The sequence below is a fragment of the Macrotis lagotis genome, chromosome 1 (assembly GCF_037893015.1).
Source record: "Macrotis lagotis isolate mMagLag1 chromosome 1, bilby.v1.9.chrom.fasta, whole genome shotgun sequence".
Classification (NCBI taxonomy): Eukaryota; Metazoa; Chordata; class Mammalia; order Peramelemorphia; family Peramelidae; genus Macrotis; species Macrotis lagotis.
The window spans coordinates 704,609,272-704,633,880 of record NC_133658.1 but is presented as its reverse complement, the minus strand read 5'-3'; the positions used below and the strand labels follow the sequence as shown (position 1 = coordinate 704,633,880).

At 32.6% G+C, this 24,609-nt stretch overlaps 1 protein-coding gene across 3 annotated transcripts in view; it reads left to right on the top strand.

Annotated features, from left to right (window-relative positions):
• Positions 1-24,609, top strand: part of SLC4A10 (solute carrier family 4 member 10) — a 377,012-nt gene that overhangs the window by 257,843 nt on the left and 94,560 nt on the right. For 2 of the 3 annotated variants that reach the window (XM_074215846.1, XM_074215845.1), the window contains exons 6-8: positions 1,921-2,109; positions 14,970-15,058; positions 24,028-24,185. In XM_074215846.1, coding sequence (XP_074071947.1) covers positions 1,921-2,109; positions 14,970-15,058; positions 24,028-24,185 — 436 coding nt within the window. Of the gene's footprint in view, positions 1-1,920; positions 2,110-14,969; positions 15,059-16,734; positions 16,825-24,027; positions 24,186-24,609 lie in introns of all 3 variants that reach the window. The other variant, XM_074215847.1, reaches the window with a different exon arrangement.

Genomic DNA, 24,609 nt, shown 5'->3' with positions numbered 1-24,609 from the left:
TCAAATTCTCTCTTGGATACTGTATGACTCTTTCTTTGTCTGCTTTAGTGTCCTCATCTACAAAAGGTATTTAATAATCACACCACTCTGCCCAGGTTGTATCAAGGATAAAATGAGATAAATATTTATTTGTAAGGTGTTTTATAAACTTTAAAATATAATAGGGATGCTAGATGTAGCAGTTATTGTTATTTATCAGCCTCCAACTCATTATTCTTCCTTTTTCAAGGAGATCAACATCTATTTCAGAATCATTTGCTCCATTCTATTTCTCACCCTCATACTTTTGGAATATTTTCCTAAAACATCCTTTGAACCTAGAATGGACTCCTTTCTCATCTTAGCCTCTTTAGAAACCTCCTCTTCATGACTTAACTGAGGCACTTTTCCTTCATAAAATCTTTTCCACCAGTTATCATTCATTCCTCAAATCACCTTGTATATATTTATATATGTACATATAACATCCTCCCTGGCAGCCACAACTGGTGGATGAACAGGTGGCCTTGGGGCCAGAAAGAACTGAGTTCAAGTTTTACCCATGCTGACTGTGTGAATCTAGACAAGTCTCATAATCTCTCATTGCCTTGGGCAATTCACTCTGTCATAGATTCTGTGACTATCAGTAGTAGAGAAGATTCTGACCCACATCACTATAGGAAATTTCTTTACCCAGGAGTTTCTTCTCTCAATTAATAGAATGCAAATTCCTTGAGATCAGACTGTTTCCTTTGTCTTTTACCTAATACAAAATCTTGACATAGAATGCTCACTTCATAAGTGCTTTACACACAGTAGGCCTTAGTATCAAATTAATGTTCTTCAATGAAGACTATTTGTTTAATTAACCATTGTAATGTCTCAGTTGTACTCTTCTGCCAAGAAGGAATTAGTGCACCTCAAAATATGAACCAAAAGCAATAGTTTTCAAAATTATTTATCAATAAAGTTTCCCAGAGAAAACCTTTTTTCTAAGATCTAAACCACTGACTTGACTTCCTTTCCTGACAGCTCTGGCACTCATTATTTACGCTAATGTCCTCATTATGCAGAGTTGTTGGCACTTCACCTTTTTCTATTTGCTTTGCCATCCCAGAAGCTCTTTGAAATCCAAGCACTTCTGCAGGAATGTTTTAAGAGAGGACAAGCCTTATATCAGCAAGACAGAGATGACTAGTCCCAGTAAAGTTGGGAAAACTGGGCAGCTTCCCAGTTCCTTTTAAGTCAGATTTTCACAGTGTGACTTAAGTATAAAGTGAATTTAACATGAGATACAGCTATACTCTAATGTAAATATAATAATACCCTACAATGTCAAACATATATCTCTTTTTTATTAGCCTACTTCCTGCCATTAGTGAAGATGATTGAGATATGAATGCATTTTCTCTGCAGAACCATTTTACACTGTAAAACTATTGAAACAATTCCATTTTTGTGGGGAGTTAGGATGGGGTTTGTTTATTTGCTTCATCACTGTGGGAAACTCCCAAATGGTCATCTCCAACATAAATACAAATCCACAGCTCATCTGTAACTTGAACTCTTTGGAAATTACCTGAAACAGTGAAATGTTAAGTGACTTCATGATCATGTGAGTTATGAGTTAGAGGCAGGGTTTAAATCAAGGTCTTCTTGTCATCAAGGCAGATCCTGCATCCCAAATATCATTTTACAACTTTTTATATGCCATATGTTGGAAAATTGTCTAACCTGTATCTTTCAGCAGTTCCTTATAGGAAAGACTAATCTTTGCCAATAAAGAAATCTTCGGAAATTTTGAAATTATTCCTTCCTAATCTAATAAGAATACTATAACTTTGAATATTTTCATTTAGATTCAAAGGTTGCAATTTAAACTTAAATAATATGAATGTTGTGGGCTAAGGCTTTTCACAAGATTGCTTGTCTCCTCTTCAGACATGGTTCTTGATCAACAAGTGAGCTCTGGGCAGCTCAGTGAGGATGTCCGCCATAGAGTCCATGAAGCTCTAATGAAACAGCATCACCATCAGAACCAGAAAAAGTTGACCAACAGGATTCCTATTGTTCGATCTTTTGCTGACATTGGCAAGAAGCAGTCAGAACCAAACTCCATGGATAAGAATGGTAAATATCTTCTCATTGTGTTCCTGCTTGAAAAATTACTTTGTACTGTATTTCTTGTAGTAAAAGGGAATGAGTTTTCTTAAAGAATCAACTAGTTCATGCACATGGTCTTATATTTTTTTTTAAATCGTTCTATGGTAATATCTGAAGTCTAGGGATATATTGACTTAACTTGTGTTACAAGTTTTCAAGCCCTCTTAATGAAATGTAATTGGTTACACACTTCTGAGGAGTCATTTACAAGCTGTTCATAGGCAAAGCATTTACATTGCAGATCATATAACAGAAAAGACTCATGAAGGGCCCACACTCCATTCCATATCATCCTCCCCCAACCCTCCAAAAAATGATAGCTCTGGACCTTGGGATTGGATCTTTGCAGTTCTGCATTTCCAGGTCATATGAAACATAATGTTTTTCCTTTAGAAGAGAAGTCTGCTTTGGGATTACAAAACCACTGCATGCCATTTAGATGGTTGCCATTGGTTTCTAGCTATCAATATACTATGCTACTTATGATTTGCTTCAGTCTAGCCATAAAGTGTCTCCTTGCTTTCCTTTGCTGCTCTTCCCCATAGTATTAGTGCATTGTGGAGAAATGGCTCAGGATTTCTACTGCCATGCATCTTTCTCAAAAGCTCTTCCTAGAAAAATGAAGTTATAATGAATATGAAATGGAGGTGCTTAAATAGAAATGATCTCTCTAACATTTCTTTCTGTTTTTCTCCTGTGAATTCTTTTTTTAACTTAGCATATACACTATAAATTCCAGTGTAAGACCAAAACCTGCTTACTAGATGTAGGGAAAGCCTGTCTTTTTTGAAGTTTAATAATAAACTATTATTAAAAATGTTTAAAAGTCTTTAAAAATGTGTGGAGTCAAATATTTTACTTATTTTTCTTTTATGTGTATTTGAAACATGTTTCTTACTGCTTTTACCTGAACTTCTTTTTATATGTATAGCACATATATATGCTGTACATAAACCAATAATCAGTAAAAAATATTTTGTAAAGTTAATTTTATCTGTTAATCATTGACTTACATAGAAACTGTTTTCTTCACTGCCCAAGTCAACTTAGTACCAGCCATTTGATTCTTACAAATAATTGATTTGATATAACACCGTAGTGGTTATTATTTTGATAAAACACTTTAGATACATGATTTCAATTGAATCTCACAACAGCTTAATGTAGTAGGGATTGCAGATATTATTATCTCCATTTCACTAATAAAGAAATTATAACTGGGAGAGGTTAAGTGACTTAGGTAGATTCATATAACTTAAATTTCAAAACTAGATTTAAGCCCATTTCTTGAATTCAGAACCAAGACTCTATCTCCCCCACCATTCTTCTTAGAAGAAAACAAACAAACAGTAAACCATGGCATTCTCTTTGTATAGAGAAACTGATTTTTCTGTGTATATTTATAGAACTCATCAAAATTGTTGTGGAATGTTGGAGGGGCTGCTGAAAGATAGACATATTAGTGCATGATTGGTGGTTCTGTGAATTTGATCCACATATATTAAAAAAAATTGGAATTTGTGAAGAAAACAATTGAGATATTCATATCCTTTGCCCCAGAGAGTCTACTGCTAGCCATATATTCCAGGATGAGAATGTACACACAAAACAAATGAAAGAAGTACTTTTGGAGGTGGCTAGGTGGTGCAGTGGATAGAGCACCAGTCCTGGAGTCAGGAGTACCTGAGTTCAAATCTGGCCTCAGACACTTAATAATTACCTAGCTATGTAGCCTTGGGCAAATCACTTAACCACATTTGCCTTGCAAAAACCTTAAAAAAAAAAAAGAAGTACTTTTGGTGATAGCACAGAAAGACCTGGAAATAATATCAATGTCCACTGTTTGGAGAAAGACTGGACAAATTGTAATACATTCATATAATGGAATATTATTTTGCTGTAAGGAATATAATGAGTATAGTGAAGCATAGAAAGACTTTTACAAATTGATGATAAGGAAAACTAGACAATGACTGCAAAAAATGTAAATGGAAACACAACAAACTGAAAACAATTGACACTAAAAGTTATAAAATTATTATACAAAAAGAAATGAAATGACACTTTTCTGTAGTCTCCACACATCTTTACAGAGATGAGTGACCATGGATGTGGAACATTGAATATAATGTCAGACTTTTTTTTCAATATGTTACTTAGTTTTGCTGAACTTTTTTCCCTTTCTTTTTCATTATTTATTATTGGGAAGCATATAGTAGAAATATGGGTATTATAAAAAAACAAAAGCTACCCATAAAATTTTATTTTTAAGATGGAATGTTATGAGTAAGTTATGACATAAGCATTGCATTTGTAAATTTTAGAGAATATTTCACTTTTTTCTTCTTTTTTACTACATTGTATATTTAAACATTTCCCTGCCACAAAGTCCAATAAGACATTCATAGACTGATGGACTGCAAATTTGCTTTCTGAAACATATGGCCACTGACAAATGTTAAAACATTGAAATGTCTATATTTAAAGGACCTTAGTATAACTTATTATAAGTAGAATATTTTTATTGTGCATGTAATGCCAGTATCTATTTAGAATGATGACTTTCAGAAACCAGAAATGGATATTTTAACTCTGTTAACTGTTGGGTCATGTCTACATTTGTCAAAGGGACTGACAGAAAAATGAAAAATTCAGCTAACCTGTTTCAGTTTGATCCACATAAGGCTCAAAATAATTTTCGGAATGGCAAACCTTTTCCTTTCTTTGGAAGCTTTTTTCCACAGGCAATAACTTTTAGTTTAGAAGTTGCAATATAAGTTAGGGGTCATTCAAAGAGGCAATGAGCTTGCAATATAAATCCATTATGTTTGTCCCTCTAATTGTTCTGAAGATAGAGGGAGAAAGTGAAAGGGAGGGAGGGAGAGAGAGAGAGAGAGAGAGAGAGAGAGAGAGAGAGAGAGAGAGAGAGAGAGAGAGAGAGAGAGAGAGAATACATAAGTAAAAGGATGAAAAGAGTGTGGATAGATGAATGAACAAAATAAAAACCACACTTTATCGACTTGGATTTTCTTACCTGGAATTGCCAGCACCATCTTACTCAGCTAACATCTGTATATAGTCAATATTACCCTAAGTTTATTAAAGTTGGAAGTCTTGCTATAACATGAAGTCTTAATAGGTTTTTCATGTCTTTTAGTGGTAAAACTATTCCAGATTAAATAACCATTGTGAATTTAAGTCAGAATAATTCTAGAATGATTCTACCACCCAGCCTTAATCTGTGTTCATGAACCTCCATAGCAAGTCACACTTTAGGGTTGTGAGAAGCTAGCAGTATTTCTAATATGATTTACAAAACCAATTAAGGATCATTTGCAGAGTGCTGTAAGAAATGCTTTTCTATGGGTAGCCTTGTAACACCCTTTGTGGTTCTGTTTTGTTCCCCACGTATTTTGCATAATTATATATGTATGTGGGGATCTGCAAATATGTATAAGCTTCACTATTCAGGAAAATAAAACTCTCATTAAGCAACAAAGTGCAAAATACCTTATTAACAGAGTTCTTGATCTATTTCAAAAACTCTAATAAACTATGTATAATGGGGGAAATTGCATAATTTTTATAGCTTTGAGTAAAAATTTCATATTATATCCCATGATAGATTATTGGATCACAGATTTAGGGGAACTCCAGGGTATTTAGTCCAACCCCCTCATTTTACAGATGAGAAAACTAAGATCAAGTGAAATCAAGGACTTAGGTCCTCTTATACCAACCCAAAGTTCTTTCCACAGATATAGATTATGATATAGACTGTAGAGGTAAACAGTAATATATATATTATATATATATATATATATACATATATACTAATGCATATCATTCAAGTCAAGTTCAAAGGTGAAAATGGCTTCCTCTTCCTAGTATCATATATATATATATATATATATATATATATATATATATATATATTTAAATCTGACAATAGAATGTTTCAAACAAATGGGTGACTTATTTTTCTCTCCAATTTATCTGTAAGAATTCCTTTAAGCTGAAGGTTCTTAGAAACATTAAAAATGGGGCAGGGAGGTGGCACAGTGGATAGACCACTGACCCTGGAGTCAGGAGGATCTGAGTTCAAATTTAGGCTTGGACACTTCATAATTGCCCAGTTGTGTGACCTTGGGCAAGTCACTTAACCCCAGTCTCTTGCAGAAATAAAAAAAACAAACCACTAAAAGCTATCCCATTCTAAGAGGTAAGGACTTTTTTTAGTTCTATTTCTCCCAAATGCCAATTACTATAAAGGAGGACAAGGGAGACATATAGAATGTTATTTCTCCCTTCTTCAGCTACTTGCCTCATTTGAACATGCTAACCATTAGAAACCTTTCAAACATAAATTTTCCCCAAGGCATCTTTTTTCTGGGCTCTCAGCTATGGATTGGATTCTCAGAATTGGGGGTGTAGGGAGTGTTTCCCCACCCCAAGTTTGTACTTTTCCTTTTTTACATTTTTAGCAACTTATGGATAGTGAGCCTCTACTTTTAATCCATTTGCTTTATGCTTATACAATTTTCTTTTGTTTTCTGCACATTCTCTACAGGGCTAAGATGTCAGAGTGCTATGGATTTACCATGCATTTTTAATGCCACCATGCTGTGTTTAACTTTCACTTTTCATTAAGCATCAAAACTGTGAGAATTAGACGCCTGATTCTGATGTTCCAATAAAAAGTGACAGTTACATTTGGCATAATAACAGAAAAAAATGATAGAAAAATAATATCGACTTTGACTTTAAAGCCCTGGAAAGGGTGTTGGTGAAAAGTGCTCAAAATAAATGTATTGAGAGTTTTTGAATATTCCTTTGAAGCCAAGAGGATCTAGCTAAAAATAAATCTTTGACATTATTTCCAGGCTTCTTGTCACAAATGACCCAGAAAACAAATCTATGTATGTTAGTACATTGCATATTCAAAGAGATGAGGAGTTAGGATTCCATTATTTATTGTATGCATAACTTTAATATACACTATTACCCCTGATTGCTCTGGTAATGAAATACTTGGTTCCCTCTTTTCATAATCCATCTCCTATAGTTTTTACTATCATAGTCATTTCACTGTGCTCCACTTTATTTATTCTCAATTTATTTCCTCTGAGTATATTTTTTCTCATCCCTAGTCTTCTTACTACACAATAGTGCCACTTGTTAAGGTCCCAGCATTAATTACAAAAGACCTCAGAGGCTCCAGATGACAATTAGAGGATCATGTCCAGGGTAACAGAAGACCAGAATATTTGGTTATGGGACATGAGTGGACTGATTTAGGTTCATTCAGGTTTCTATCATGTGGAATAATGCATCTTGTGAAGAAATGTGATTGATTTAAGTGACTTGTGAAAAGCTATCTTGTCTCTGTAAAGCCTCAAAAATTGTATTCTTTGTTTTGTTGTCAAACTTAATGCTTTTCTACATTCAAATATTTATACTATTTCCTGGTTTCTCAAACTCATCATAGATCTCAAAAAGTAATAAAAAAAAAAGTGATTCCCTTGATCTGACTTTGCCATTCTGTGGGCAGGGGAAACTTAAATACTAATTCTTGGGAATTCTAAGAAGAAATTCTAAGGGAAAAAATTTGTTGGAAAAAGTACAAAGAGCTGACAGAATTAACACAGCAACTATAACAATAAAATTCTATTGAATAAAAGACTCAGGTGTATAGCTGGCAATGTCCCAGGGCAGAGCCAATGAACAAATAAAAGTATGTTTATTTTTAGGATCTGTTGACTTAGATGAGGTAGACCTGTTAGTCTTTCTCTGATTATAGAACAAGGCTGAATTTTGGGCCTCTATACAGATTGATTTATTTAGTGGATTTTTTCTTGTATTTTATTAATTATTCACAGGCTTACTAATGTCCCTTCAAGATGTGTTACTTGCATCCTTTTCACATAATTGAAATATATCTCACCTAATCAGCATTTTCTGAATATTTACTCTTTCTTTCTCCACATCGCCTGTTCCCATGAGTAGTTGTATATTGTACATGTATGTGACTTTGTCATTCATCTTTATATTTCTTTATTTTGCTCTGTCTTGTGTCTGTCTCTAACAGGCTCATCTCATCTTTGTACTTCCCTCACCTCCTACCCTTTGGGTACTCTAAATGCTCGTTGAAGGTTTCTGAGGTAGTGTAAAACCTATCCAGCTTGGGCTCCAGGTCAATAGTAATGTACATCCATGTCTTCATACTAGTCTCCTTCTACTGCATACATATATGAAGTAATGAAAACAATGCATTTCGCTTGGGCCATTTATTATTCTTACGGTTGGTATTTAGCTAAATAGACCAACTAGGATATATTTAGTATCTTTTAAAACAAATTTTCAATTGTTTTTAAAAATGCATAGTCTTATGTTGAGGAAGAAGAGATTTTTACAAATGCTTCAGATTTAAATGAGTTCATTTATTGTCGAAGTCATTTCATATAATGTTTTAAGATTGCCTCTTTGCATTTGCTCAAATAAGTCATACCTCATACCTGGAATGTACTTTGTTCAAACACCACTTCTTTGATTTTCTTATTATCTTATAAGACTCAACTTAAACATCACCCTCTCCATGAAGCCCACCCTAAGCCCCCCCCCCCCAGCTGTTAGTGATCATTTTCTTCTCAAATATTTTAAGATAAGGTTTGATACCTCCCTTGCCCTTTTTTTTACAACTGATCTTGTATTATAATTTCAAATTGTAAGGTTCTTGAAGGCAAGAACTGTTTGTTTTTGTTGTCAGTTACATAAATTAGATATTTAATAAAGGTTTGTGGAATTGAATTCTTTAATTCCAATGAAATGACCTGAGGTATAGCCTCAAATTATCATGGTATCATTGGTCACACATAATGCTTTTGGCTCCATCTAGATCTGCACCATATCCTTTCTGGTTGCCCCTTCAGAACACATGGGTATTTTCTTCTTTCCCTTGAGTCCCACAGTCTGTGTAAATGATGGTAGAGATTCTTTTTTGTCTTTGGGGTTACATTTTACACGGGGTTGTGGAAGAAAATGTGATCAATATCACCAAGAAAATGTACATATTTAAATTGAATGAGTACAATATAAAGAGATACTTTTCTAATAGGCAATTTTGATGAAAAAAATCTCACATTGCATGTACAGTTATTGTTGCAAATTCCATAGATTTAGAATGAGTATACTATTATTTAAGAAATAGCTAATATACTGAAGTGTTTACATTTTTTAACATTTCTGATCAATTACAAAATTGGTCTTATTGGTGAAAACCATTTTTGTCTCTTGTTTTTAGAGAAAAAAACTTCAGAGGAATCAGTTCCATTATTATACTTAAAAAGTTAATATTAAATATAGCATTATTTATGACCAGACAGGAGACCAACTTCTACAATTTATGAACTCATCTAACTCTTACTATTAATTAGTCTTCAGAGGTTTTGCATAGAATCAATGAATAACCATTGTCATTTTTACCCAGCTTTGTGTGTGTTCATTTCCATGTTTTCAAAGATAATCTGCTACTTAGTAACAGCTATATTTGGGTATTATAATAATTCGTTCACTTGAAGAAGTGAAAAATATATGCAAATGATTAATGGTATGGTAAATATTTTGTGAAGATAAAATAAAAGAATCAACATTAATAACCATTGTGGAGAGCAGTATAATAATACTCATCTCTTATTATGTGCGTATATGCATGTACTATGTATATACAGTTACCATTCATAAAGTTTAAATTTGCCATTACCTACACATGTGTACATTAAGATTAAAGAGCTACTTGAACAAATGCTACTCTATCAACTAATACAGAAAAATAACTATATATCTCAAGCTCAAGGCCTATTTAGAGGGCTGTAGTCTGCTTTATGCAGTGTAATTACTTACATGTCTTTGTTTCTGTACTAAATTGTAAACTTCTTGAGGAAAAGGACTATGTGTTCTTAATTTCTGTATCCCTTCTTGCACAGTGCTTTCTATATTGTGTGAGCTCAATAAACATTTGTTGAATTGAAGTACATTGGGAAAAATAATTTCTAGCTAATATAAATGCTCTATCAGGAACTTTTATTCTTTCTAATATTGACTGAGCTTGGCTTTTGTTAGAAAATATGGTTGTATTTTATATAGGAAAGTGAAATTGAAGCCAATTATCACTTGCTAACATAATGACTGAAATAATCTAAAAGGACCTCAGTTCAAACAAGCAAATGATTACAGCTGACAGTGGAAGTGTAAATATAGCCCTAATTAAATTACATATCTAATACTTAGTCCCTCCCATAACCTAAGTTTGGTTTTTAGTCATTACATATGTATAGCAAAGTATCTGACCCCACTGATGGTTTTCTCTAAGAACAAAGAAACAAACAAAACCATTTAATTTTTTTCTAATATAGAAAACATTTTTTTTTGTTTTTGCCTTATAGAAATGTTTACCTAACATATATTATTAAATATACTTTTTTGAATTAGATCTGTGATTTTAGTTACATAGGAATATTCTAATGAAGATCTTTCTGTACCAATATAAATGGACACAGTTCAGCACCTTAGAGACTTAGAATTCCCAGGAACACTGAGAAATTAAATGATCCAGGTCATGTAGCCAGGCTGTATCAGTGATGGGACTTGAACTAAGATCTTAATCTCAAATCCAACTCTCTATTCACCCAACCATACTGCCTTTCTAAACTATCTGATATTAACAACTTTTAATTAACATCTAATAGCCTTTGAGAGGAATTCCAAGCTATGATGTCCTCTCTACAGTTTAGAGGACTAAATGTAAAGTCATCTGATGGTTTAGATTATTGCATATACTGCAGTGAAACTCCATTTGTTTTTCTGAATTCAACAGAGGGTTAGGGACTGAACCTGTATTTGCATTGACTTAGGTAATACACAAATGAGGAAACTCCCAGTCACTATATATACTGGCTAATATCTATATATTGCAGCTTATCATTGTTAAAGAGTTGTCTAGAAAAATGAAAAATGAAATTAAATGCCCTAGGTCATATAGATATACATTAGTGGTAAGATTTGAACTACTTTTTGTAACCCATTCTCCCTCCATTATACCCTATAATTTCCCTTTTAAGGTTAAATTTAATAGATCCTAGCAAGATAGTAGCTCTGCTAAAGAGGAAAGACTAGCCCATAAATGAATGACTTAGCACTAGATTTCCCAGAAATTGGTAATAAACTGAGGAGAGAGAGATGCCACCTCTTCCCCAATGGGATCTCTCCTGCCTCTCCCTACCCTCAGGGTGGAATAATGAGACAAATTATGCCTGATTATAATTTAGACCTAGCAAGTATTTTTTCAGTATAATCTACTCAAAAAATGAAGATGTAAAAAAGAGATCCCTAATGACTCCAAATGTATGATGTTTTGCCCCCACTCCCTGGTTTACTTGCATATCACAGTCTGTCTGTAATTTATAGTCTTTGAGATTTGTCTGAGGTTCATATAGGTTAAATTATCTGCCTACTGTGGGTACCTAACTAGTAAAAGTCAAAGTCATTTGAAATCCAGTCTTCTTGAATCTAAATCTAGAAGTAACAGAACTACCTAAGTGCTTCCATGTATAATATGACATATGCATATGTCTACATAGCTAGATCTCTATTCATATATCTCTGTCTATTTAGGGATGTAGTGAGACTGAATAAATCCATAGTGACTATCCCCAGAACTAATTCCCTTGGAAACTTCCAGAAAACTTCCTTGGAGTTCCTGAAAGTTTCTAAGGGGCCTCTGGCAAATAGATAAAAATATATAGAGAGACAGAGATACATATTCATACCTCAACATATGCATATGTAGGCAGCTAAGGTAGCGTGGTAAATAGAATGCCAGACCTAAAGACAGGAAGATCTTCTTGAGTTCAAATCTAACCTCAGTTGCTAGTCGTGTCCTGGGCAAGTCACTTAACTCTGCTTCAGTTTCCTCATCTGTAAAAGGAACTGGAGAAGGAAATGGCAAACCACTCCAGTATTATTGTCAAGAAAACCCCAAATGGTGTCATGAATAATTGGATGTGACCGAAACAACTGAATGACAACTGCATGTGTATATGCATATATGCAGATAACTCCTGGTCCCAAATGAGGAAACTCCCTCCACCAATACAAGTCAGCACCTTTTTTACAACTTGGTCTTAAAGAAATGTCTAGAGCATTAAAAAGTTTAGTTACTTGTAGAGGGAGCACAAAGCCAGCATGTTTCAGAGACAAGATTTAAACTCAGATCTTCCATCTCCAAGACTAACTTTTAATCTGCTAAATTTTTATCTTAACAAGCAAAAGTTTCCAATCCTATTCTAGTAATGAATGATAGTGTTTATCAATAATTATCATGAGGGGCAGCTAGGTGGCACAATGAATAGAGCACCAGCCCTGGAATCAGGAGGATCTGAGTTCAAATGTGACCTCAGATACTTAATATGAGCTTAGCTGCATGACCTTGGGCAAGCCACTTAATCTCATTGCCTTGAAAAAGCAAAAACAAAATTGTAATCATAAAGTTATTACATTGTCCAAACTTAACAGTCCTTAAACAGGAATGACACAATCTTCACATAATATCAGATAAAATTAAGATGTGTAAAAATGCATATGCTTAAATACTCAAACATATTGAGTGATTTGAGAGCTGTTTATTAAACAGCCTGTGTTACAAATATAAAAGTGAAAACATAGTTTACTTAATGTAGCTATAGATTTTGGTTTTTTAAATGTTTTCTATCCAATTGAAAATTGCAAATATGAATGATTTTGCAATAATTTTAATGTTCATGTATTTCTTAATGTATTAAAGGAGAGTTTTCTCACCTATTTTTATATTTTATTGATGAAAATTACTACAAAGAGGCATTTCTTATTTATTTTACATTCAATTCAACAAATATTTATTAGATGCATTCTTTTCGAAGGCACTGTGCTAGACTTATATGTTTATTAATGAAAACTTCATTACCCAAAATGCTATTACAGAAAAGTATTCAGTAAATTTAGGTTTAAATACATCTAATGTTCTTGTTCATGAAAACAAGAAATGATGTGAAACTGGTGACTGAAGACATCTGTTCATGGCAAAATGAATTACATTGAAGTTTTTTTAAATTGCAGTTGTAATTTTGAGAATGGTAAACTGAATGACTGCTAATGAACAGTTCACATTCATAACTGCAAGTCTGCAGCTAGAAATGGGAGAATGGAAATGGTTTCTAGATTTAATTCTGACATTTTGGAAAATTTCCAGATTCTTCTTGAAACAAATAAGAAATTAGAACTTTTTCTATTATTTGGGAATAATAACATGCTACCCTAAATAAAAGTTGCTTTTAACATTAGCCTTAAAAAAATCTTTATTTTTCACTTGATCCATTAAAATGAAAAGAAATATTTAAGCTCTATCAACTTTTGTAAGTCACTTTTATTTTCAGGAATTATGTGTCATAAGTACTAACCTAAAAAAAAATGAACCCTAACTGATACAATTAACTATGTAAATGGCAAAAATGATTGTGGTACTTGCTAACAGAATTATTCATACTTATATTTCATAGAATTTCATATACTTTAATAGACATCTGAAAGATAGTGATATTTGAGAATGTAAGTGCAATAGTCCAGAAAAATACAAAGCTAAGATTTGAATACTTAGAAACAAATTCTGTTTCTTACTATGGATCGTGATAAATAAAACAGACTTCATTACACATATGGTTAAAAAAAAGTACACAAGGACTGTGAGAATGGTGGGGAGAGATTTTTCAGAGACAATGAGTTTGACTTTTATGCTTTAAAGACTTCAATACTAAGGTGGGACCTAAATAAGGTCACTTTGTGATGAAGGGTGTGAATATAATTAGAAAGGGAAAAGACCAACATGAAAATATAAAGTCAACTTTAAAAAAAAAAAAAACCTTTTCCATCACAACAGGTTCCAAGTAGCCTGATGATAAAAAAAATTTTCATTAATCTTTTCTGGTTACCAAAATCTGATATGAGACTATCCTTTTGCCTCATATCCAGTTCTAATAAGGAAGGGCCTAATATTATGTCTGAGTAGGATTAGTAGCACATCAGTGCAATTTAAGAATTTATTGATCACTCCATTATCACTAAGCTCTTTCCTGTGCTAGCAAAATATTTAACTTATAATAAAATTGAGCCTCACCTCCATCTAGTAATCAACCAAGTAGTTCCTGGCTTTGTACAGTATACAGATAATTCTCCATGGAGCTCTCTTCTATAGAATTCCATCGAAGTCAAAATAATCCTTGTTCTTTGTAGACATCATGGGTTTTCTTGGAGTAGAAAATGTACTATGATATTTTCATAATAAATTTTCACTCTTAATTCCTTAAATATTATCAATCCTACCTTTTTAATTACCAGAAGTTGATTTATTTTTCTTATTTTAAAACTTTTAAATGGCTGAATTTTTTTAATATTTATTTTTAGAAACTGTCCTATGGCATATGCTGTAATTTCAGTTTAACATAGAGGTTTTTAAATATGATTTGGAAGTATATCAATTTTTTCAAGTTATCTTGACTCAGATTTTTGAGAATCAGTTTTAATTATCTCATCTGAGTCCTCCCATTTCTATATGCAACTTTTTGTCCGAGAATGTGCCTGTTGAATAGCGATATCTATTATGACCTTCATCATATTCCATAAATTCTGTAGGAAACATATAGTAGTTTAGTTACCTGCAATTTGCACTTCCCTTATTAGTGTTAGAATCATATAAATAGTGATTTCTTATATTTTGTAATGATAATCTTTTTTTTTAACAGCTCAGGTTGTTTCTCCTCAGTCTACTCCAGCTAATGTTGAAAATAAAAATGATGTGAGCAGAGAAAACAGCACTGTCGATTTTAGTAAGGTAAATAAGTTGTTGGTTTTGTTTTTACATTTTTTGACATATGTAAATGCGTTGATTTTCTTCTAGAAGTTATCAAATCATATTTCCAATAAATGTTTGTGTTAATATAAATGTTGGTTTTGCATGAACAATATTTCATTTCTCAGTCAAAATTTAATGTTTTCTTGCAGACAATAATAACATTTTATTCAAGATATAAGATTTTGCTACCTCAAAAAAAACATTGAATATGCAAATTTTATGCATTTTAGCAAATGTGCTTTTCAATTAAAAAGACTAGATTCCTTCCCTATAGGTAGAGTCTACCTTCCATAGAAATAGATTTGTACAAGTGTGCATATAAACTCATGTAGATGTAGCATATACATACTAATACTGTGCATACATATGCCTACAATGGTGGATAACAGATAGGCAATTTTCTACCTTCAAACATAGCCTCTGCCACATGACTTTATAGCTGAGTAACTTAATTTCTCAGTGCCCCCAAGTAGCTTAGATTTGAAATGAAATAACAATTGACTCTGCATTGGCAAAGGAGGCTTCCTCAAGTGCCCCCAAGTAACTTAGATTTAAAATGAAAGAAAAATTGACTCTTTGCATTGGCAAAGGAGGCTTCCTCAAGAAGTTCTCTGTCCCAATAAAATCAGAAACTTGAACAAAATACCAAAATATATCTACCCACATATGTGTGTGTATACATACACATATATTTTTATACCTCTTTTTAGACTGTCCTTTAAGTATTTTTTCCTTTTACATTGAAAAAAGAAACCCAAATGAATATATCATTATTCACACAGAGACATACTCTAGGATATCAGACATGGCTTGCTACATCTGAACTTGTAACATATTGGAATATATTTTGAATGAAATCACAGAAAATAAAACTTTCACATAATTAAAGCACAGATTTGATAGAAGGCACACATTAAATCCTGCACTGAAATAATCTATTAGGTAAATCAGTCAAAGAGAAGTGAATACATAGACTATTTTTCCCACATTCTAACTTATGTGTGGATCTGTGACTGATCAATGTACATGAAGCAAATATAATATCAACTATGAATGATAAATTAAAAAAATGACAAACCTTATCTTTTAAAAAGAATTTACAAAGACATGGGTCCAAGTAGTTGAAGCAACTGTTACCTAGGCAAATACATAATAAAACATGCAGTCAGAGTGGAACTAGAAGCCATGACTCCAGAGGACCAAAAAGAAGAAAGCTGCTCATTTCCTGGAAGAGAAGTGATGAACTTAATGTGCAGATTATGATCCTCACTTTTGGAAATGACCAATATGAGAAATTGTTTAGTTTATTTTAACTATGTATTTACTGTTACAAGATTTTTGATTTGGGGCTTTTTTCCTGTTGGGGAGGGGAGATGGGAGAGAGAGAGAGAAAAAATAAATTGTTAAGTGAAAAAAAAATTTAACTTGAAAAATAAATGGGAGAAGGGTAATGGAAAGGGATGAGGTAAGGTAATTCATTTGACTAAATTTACTAACAAGATTAATCCTGAACTGCTTTATGAAATCTGGAATCTGTCTGCAACCAGTCTAACTGATCCAAGTCTAGTTCCAAGCATGTATGTTCCCTCTGTTGCCTGGCTGAGTATCCACAGCAGCATTTTACACCAGCTAAAGTCTGTTAATTGTGTGTGCAGGGACTGGGAGGCCAGCAAAAAGGGCATAATAGTCCATGTGGGATGAAACAAAAGCTTGAAAAAGGACCTTCACATCAGCAAGAGAGAGAGGTGAGGGTGTACTCTGGATCCATTTCTACAGTAGTTTAAAAACATATTTCACCATATGGAGACACATGGTTCTAAAGTTAGGCCAGTATAAATTTATTCCATCCATCAACTTTTTTTTAAACTGTTTTTAAGACATTTTGCATCTTCATTCATCTGACAGCTGGAATAGAATTACTGTCTCAAACAGGCATACACAGAACTCATATGACATTCCTGGTACCTGAAACAATAGTATATGAGGATAGTGACACAAGTAACTGCTTTACTTTTATACAGACTTTCACAGTGTAACAAGGTCACAATTACTTTTTTTCAAAAGCAGTGCAGAATACAAAAAAAAAAAACAAATTGCCCTGCCTTCCCAAGAAATTATTTTAATTTTTTTTAAACTTTGTAACCCTATGCCCTATCTTCATGCATCTTTAAAAGAAAAAAAACCCATTGTATCATGTTCAAATAAAAAAATCTTTCACATTGAAAAAATATATATTGCAAACTGGAAAGATTTGTATCACCTTTTTGATCCTATGTGTTATTAAGAAATTGTAATTAGATAAATATAAAAAGGAGCCTACTTTCCATTAACCTCTTCCATATAGATGTATATGCATAATAGTGATATTTCTTAGAAAATCTACTTTTTCACTGGCCTTTCCCATTTCTTAAAGGTATAATTTAAGTAGTTAAAGCAAAAACTATGTAATTAGTTTTTGAAATATTTATATATATATATATATATATATATATATATATATATGTCAACTAAATTGCAGGTCTAAGTCTGTGATTTTTCTATTTTACTAAAATACATTTTGGATTAAAATTCCTATGAGGGTCTACCTTATTTACATGTTTTGAGGAAGGAACCTCAAAAATATTAGGAACACTTTTAATCAGGGAGAAAAGAAAAAGGCAGTTAATTGACACTTCAAAAATGCCTAACACCCATTTACAATCAGATTTTTCTCTAGTTTCTTTAGCTTTTAATTTAAAAAATAGTCTTGTTCAGATTATTAAAAGTTCTGGGAATTTTTCGGTTATGTTATCTATTTACTCAGAATATCTTAATATTTTAGCTCATCAATGTAGCTTACAAAGCTTATGAAAACCATGTTCTTTCAAACTTTATTAAGGCAAAATGGATTCCAAACCTCCTCATATTACCTGCTTCTATTATTTATCTATATGATTTTAACATTTTAATTGATAATAGCATCATATATGTAATTTTTTAAGATGGTAGGTAACAGGATCTCATTTTCCTATATAAATGTGTCATTTAAAATATGTTAAACATGTTGAATTTTCCTTTTTTCAAACCAGTGCTTATTGAATAAATAATGACTCCCACCTTTCTCAAATATTATTAGTTTCTTTCCTTTGTAAAAACCCCCAGTAGCCCAAAATAGTTGATTTCCACATAGTCGCAGGATTTTTATCAGTCTGTTAAAATTATCTGGTTTTAGAGTTGGAAAAGGCTTCAAGTATAATCTAATCTGGTCATCCTCATTTTATAGGAAGGAATCTGAGGGTCAGAGCAAAGTAACTTGCTTAGAGTTATAAAGAAAATTAGTGACAGGATCAAGACTAGAACCCAGATCTGATTCTCTGGTCAGGGGACCTTTCTCTATATAATGTGCAATTTTTTTGCAAAAAGTTTTTTTAACCTATTTCCCTCTTTCCTTCTCCCTCTGAAATGAACACTAAGGATGTACAAGTTTTCTCCAAGGTATACCCCAAACATTTTCTCTACCACAGTGAAACAGAGAGGGTGCTCTCAAAAGAATGAAGTCAAGGATGACAGATGATTTCCCTGTTCTCTTACATCTCTCTTTTAGTCCCACCATTAAGCCACTTCCATGATCAGTATCCAAAATACATAGCCCTCGCCTTGATGAAATCTTTCCCAAATAAATGGGACAAATCTTATCATTTCTGGTCTCAAACTGTGACAGAATGCCTGGACCAAAGTCTCCATCCTCTTTTGTCTAGGAGAATCAGTACAAATCTTGACTGAAAGGGGGCCCAAAGAAATTCAGCATGACTTTGCCAAGGACACATCCAGATCAGGGGCTAACATTTAACTAGATTTTTTTTTCAGGGCTATGTTTGCTTTTTTGGATGCATTTTAGAATAACCTCAAGGATACCACTCAACACCAGATTCAAAAGATTTCTTTGGTCTTTAGTGGTGACAATAGCCAGTCCCAGAAGTAATTAAAGAACACTTTCTTAGACCAAATTCAGTTCAAAACAGAATATCATATGCTCTCCCAGAAAGTGTGGACATAATTGATTCATTTTTATAATCTAAAAACACTTTCAGAAATGTAGAAGAAAATGATAGACATATGCATTTTTAAAATGTGCTTCTAAGAATCAAAATGGGAACCAGTACATATACCATTCAGTTCAATTCAGTTGGAAATACAAAGATAAGAGAACAGGAAGAATACCTTCCCCTTAGGGAATATGACATGAAAAAAATATATAATCTACCTTGAAGAATGGGAAAGTACTAAGAAGTAAGGCAAAAGAAAAGACTTTCCTTGGCATATTATACCAGAATTGAATTTTTAAGAAACTAAATATCATAGGTAAATAATAACTTTACACTTATGTAGGTTTTTTTGGTAAGGCAAACGGGGTTAAGTGGCTTGCCTAAGGCCACACAGCTAGGTAATTATTAAGTGTCTGAGACTGGATTTGAACCCAGGTACTCCTGACTCCAGGGCTAGTGCTTTATCTACTGTGCTACCTAGCTGCCCCTTAACTTTACACTTATATAAGTACTTTGAAGATTACAAAGCACTTTCCTTCCTCACCTCTGTCATATTATTTAAAATATTAAGTATTATTTGAAGAAACTTGAACTCAAATAAAGGAGGAACTTACACATGGTCACCCAGCTAGTATTTAAATTAGAGTATGACCCCAGATCTCTTGGATGCAAGCTCAGTGCATGGTTTACTACTTCTTGCTCTTATCCTTACCCCTTATCCTTACATCTATGGTATTTAGCTATATGATTCTATAGACAAGGGAGAAGACAAAGGCCTGCCTCTAAGTTGAAAAGCAGAAGGAAAAACTCATGGCCAGGGAGTCTGGAGTTCCATTGGCATCATAAATTTATTCCATTTGAGTTTTGAATAGCCTAAGCCATTATAGTCACTTACCCTAAAGATCTCCATTTTCATAAAAATACAAAAAATAAAATAAAATGAGTCCTCTGGAATTTTTGATCCTTTAGGAGTCACTCTAGGGAGACAAACTCAAAAAATGGAAAATAAAGGAATAAAAAGAAGACTACTCTTCATGCCTAATTTTCAACAAGTCCTTAGCTTTGCTTGGTTTTGCTATTAATTGCATTATAATCTTACAATAATATCTGTCCTCAATTCTTTCTGTTGCTGTTGACCTTTCCTAGATCACTAGCACCATAAGAACTTGTGATGAGGTCATTTATACACAGTTTTTCTGTAGGGACCTGACTGGGCAGAGATACTTTGCATTCCTTTTTTCATTGTGTACTCCTCATGTTTTTATATATTGGGAGAGGGGAAGAATAATAGCTCCCTTTCTAAGACTGCTTACTGAAATTGTTGGTGCAAAAAATCAAACTAGAGGTGGAGATATAGGGGGTCTCTGTTTATCATTACAAAATTTAATAAAGTACAAATAATAAAATTACTTCCTCACCAATAGCACATATAGCAAGGAACAACACTAAAGCAAAATATTAAAAAAATGTTAAATTTAGTGTGTATCCTTAGACTAACAATAAGGCAATTATGTTATACACATATAAATAATTTACTTACCTTAATATTTGTTTGGGTCTGTTATTGAAGACCTTTTCCTTCTTTTAATATTTCAGGGATACAAATATGGCACTTAGTTTATACATCTCTCATACCATATTCTCAATACATGATAGATTCCCTTTTCCAGTCCCATATGTCCTTGGTAATGTATTTTAATCCATTGTTGACCCATGAAAACAATTTTAAAAATTATAAAACCTATAAAACTTGCCCAGTAAAGCTAGATCCCTGTTGCTCTTGTTGTTCAGTCATTTTTCAGTTGTGTCTGACTCTTCTTGTCCTCTTTTAGGGTTTTCTTGGCAAAGATAATGCAGTAGTTGTCCATTGTCTTCTCCAACTCATATTATAGATGAGAAAACTGAAAGAAACAGGGTTGAGTGATGTGCTCAGAGTCATATAACTAGTTTCTGAGACCAGATTTGAACTCAGTAAGTCTCTGCACTCTGTACTCTGTGCCATCTACCCCAGATCCTTATTTGTATAAATAATAAATACTCTGAAATGGTTACATTATTGGAATTTGCATTGTTTATATCCAATTAGCCAGAACCAATAAACATATATAACATGGTTATAACTTTGAATAGTGCAAATTTGAATACATGCCATTATTTTAGAGAAATACATTATTCACATTGTGGTCTAGCTTTAATTTTAGTGTTCATCTTACAGAGTAATATTTAATTGAAATAAATAATCCATCTTCTTTATTCAAATCCTTCATATTCTTTCTGCAACTGAAATATCTGAAAAGGAGAATATTATTTGTTTTTTTATTTGTCTGCACTAAATACATTTATCCTTTCAGACCCTAAACTAATCCATTCTTACCAGTCTGTGTACTTTTGTGCTTTAAAGGAAAAATTCTATAGCTTTGTTTTTCAAATATTCCTACCTAGTCATATAACTTTTAATTGAGAGAGGAGCTATATACTTGATGGTTTACCAAAAGAATAACTTTGAAAATTCTGAATTCCTCAAATAAAGCAATCTTTTGAACTAAAAACCAGAACATTTCATTTTAGTCGACTTACTTGAGCTTATTCCACTAGCTGTGCCACTATACAAATCTCAAACATTCCATATTTCTTAATTCAAAGTATTTATAAATAATGAGCAGATAGATATGGAAGATCTGTGAAGAAGTCCTTGGAATGTCTTCTGTTATATTCTATCTGAGAGTCCTTATACATTCTCTCTTTAACCTAATAGATTTCTCTGTCAAATATGAGCTTTTTATTAGTCACCTACAGTCATATTCTGATGGCATAGTCTTCTGTGAAATGTTTTCACAGTGTTGTTCAATAACATTAAGAGAATTGTTAAAGGACTTACTTAGGCTTCCATATAAAAAGAAACTAATCTGCATACCCATCTAGTCCTTTGTTAAATAACTAGAAAACTTTTTTGATGTAACTTAATGTAGTTATTTTTTGAAATTTAAATATTTGACATAATGACTTTTATATTATTATAGAAACCCAAATGAATACTAGATAGAATTTTCATAGATGGAAATTAAGATTTTCACTGAAGTTACTTCTATTATATCCATAAAACACCTTTTGGCAACCACTTGTACAATTATTCTAAATTACTAGGATTTTCACTTGACAATTTGGTTCTGGCATAATAATACCATGTACTTTTTCATTCCTTCAAGAGAAATACACCTTAGCATTATTTTCTCCTCAGATAAATTTCTAAAATCTACAATTTTTTCCAGATGATTGTAAATGATTGTAAATATCTGAAAAATGTTTCAATGTCATCCAAATGATCTTTCTGGTCATTTAAACTATTGTACGTTAAATGGTTGCAATTTTTTATACTTGTCATTATGAGTTAACCTTTTCTAAAAATCTTGTTTTCTATTATTGTTATAATTATTCTTTTGGGATCTATTCTAGTCTAGTATTTCTTTTTTGAATATATTTTTTCCTTCTTATAACTTCCAACTTCCCTGTAAAATAAATTTGCATTCTTTATTTCCAAAATAAACCATGTGGTTGTTTTTCAAACTTTCGATTAAATGTAGAGTCTACATATTGAATTTTATAAAGTCAACAGTATAGCATTATGGGCATCCAAACACATAGGAGAAAACATGCTTACAAAAAACAGCACATTTAGTCCAACTATTCTAGAGACAATAATAATCAGCCTAAACTTTAAGAGTACTCCACTTGAAAAAATTACTCTCAAATGATTATTGTTACCAAAGGTCTTTATAGATAGCCTGAAAAATTTGCACTGACCTCACCTGCGTTAATTAATGGCTTTCTTTTCCTTTCACTCTTCTAGTTATTTCCCCTCCCCTGTACTCCATAGCTCATTAAGCTGAGAGAATGCATTCTATAACACATATATCCCTAGTTTTTTTTTCCCAGAATCAGATATTCACAAAAAATCTAACCAAAAAGGACCAGAGAGATAAGATGGATTTTATTAAATTGATTTTGGCTTCATTTTCTCTCAAACCCTGAGCACGAGTCAGTACTTCTAATGGATATGTACCATCTCTCCCTTTTATCAAGCATTTATTTTGTTAATTGATTACAGTCTGTGACCATTCATTTCACTCATGAATGCTCATATCAATATTTCACCTGTAACTTCAACTTTTTAGATTTCTAACCTTCTAAATTTGAATACTTTCATTTGGTTTATTTCTCTTATGCTGCTTCTATGCCTTCACTTAGGAAATATACCTTGCACATGGTAGTTCCTCAAAAAATGTTTAAAGAATTAATGAACAAAGAGAAGTTGTCTTAGTCCATTATAGCTGACTGGAATGGCTCAGGAGAAAAATAATACCTCCAAGAGCCTCTGCACTATTTGGCTTTTTCAATTTTTGCTTGTCACATGCCAAGAAGGAAAATATACATACTGCCATCTATAGTATTGCTTGTACTTGACATATGCTAGATAAAAACATTTTCCAAAAACATACAATATGTTCTGAATTACATTATATTATGGTGTTAATGACCACCAAAAAAAGTGAGAGAGTAAGAGCTCATTTAAATCCAGAGCCAAGAACTAGATGAGTTATTATCAGAAAATGTGAGGGAAGACCCTGATTTAATTAAACAAGTACAGAAATGGCAAAGTAATTGAAGATGAAAAGAAAGTACTACTTCTGTTATAATTAATAGAAAACCTAAAGGGCCTCATCTTATAATAATATCTATTTTTGCTTTTTTAAAGCATCTTATCATGAAAGGGGAAAAAGAGAATTGTCAGCTGTATGTAGTTCATTTAAGAAACATTTAATGAAGGCCTAAAATATTCAAGAAATATTGTGCTATAAAGTATGCATGAAATCATATATTTTCCTTTTTGTGAATTAATCTTATTGTAAATTTTGGTACTATCAGGTTGATCTACATTTCATGAAAAAGATTCCTCCTGGGGCAGAAGCTTCAAACATCTTAGTGGGTGAACTAGAATTCTTGGACCGAACTGTAGTTGCATTTGTTAGATTGTCCCCAGCGGTATTGCTCACAGGACTGGCTGAGGTGCCAATTCCAACCAGGTAAAATTTTCCAAATGATTATTACTATTTTCTTCATCTATTTGTTAAAAAGAAAAATAACTAGGTATCCTTTTGAAATCCAGTGTATAAATTTTAAAAAGTGAGTTTGTTTCTTTCCCCCCTTTGGCCTAAGAATTAAGGAAAGCTAAGATATTACAATATTGCAATGATTCTCACTTTCCCCTAAATCTCTTGAATATCTTACCAAATTGCATTCTTTCATTCTCATGGACTCTACTACCTGGAGCTGCAATACTCATGGCAAATGACCATTTATTCACCCAATTGGCTGAATCTCTAGGTATCCTGGTTCACACTATGACACCTTCCAGAAATCCTTTCTTTCCTCTTGGGTAAGGAACATTTCCATTTCATTTTACAGATCAACTTGATAACAGAGATGTCTGAGATACAATTTTCCATA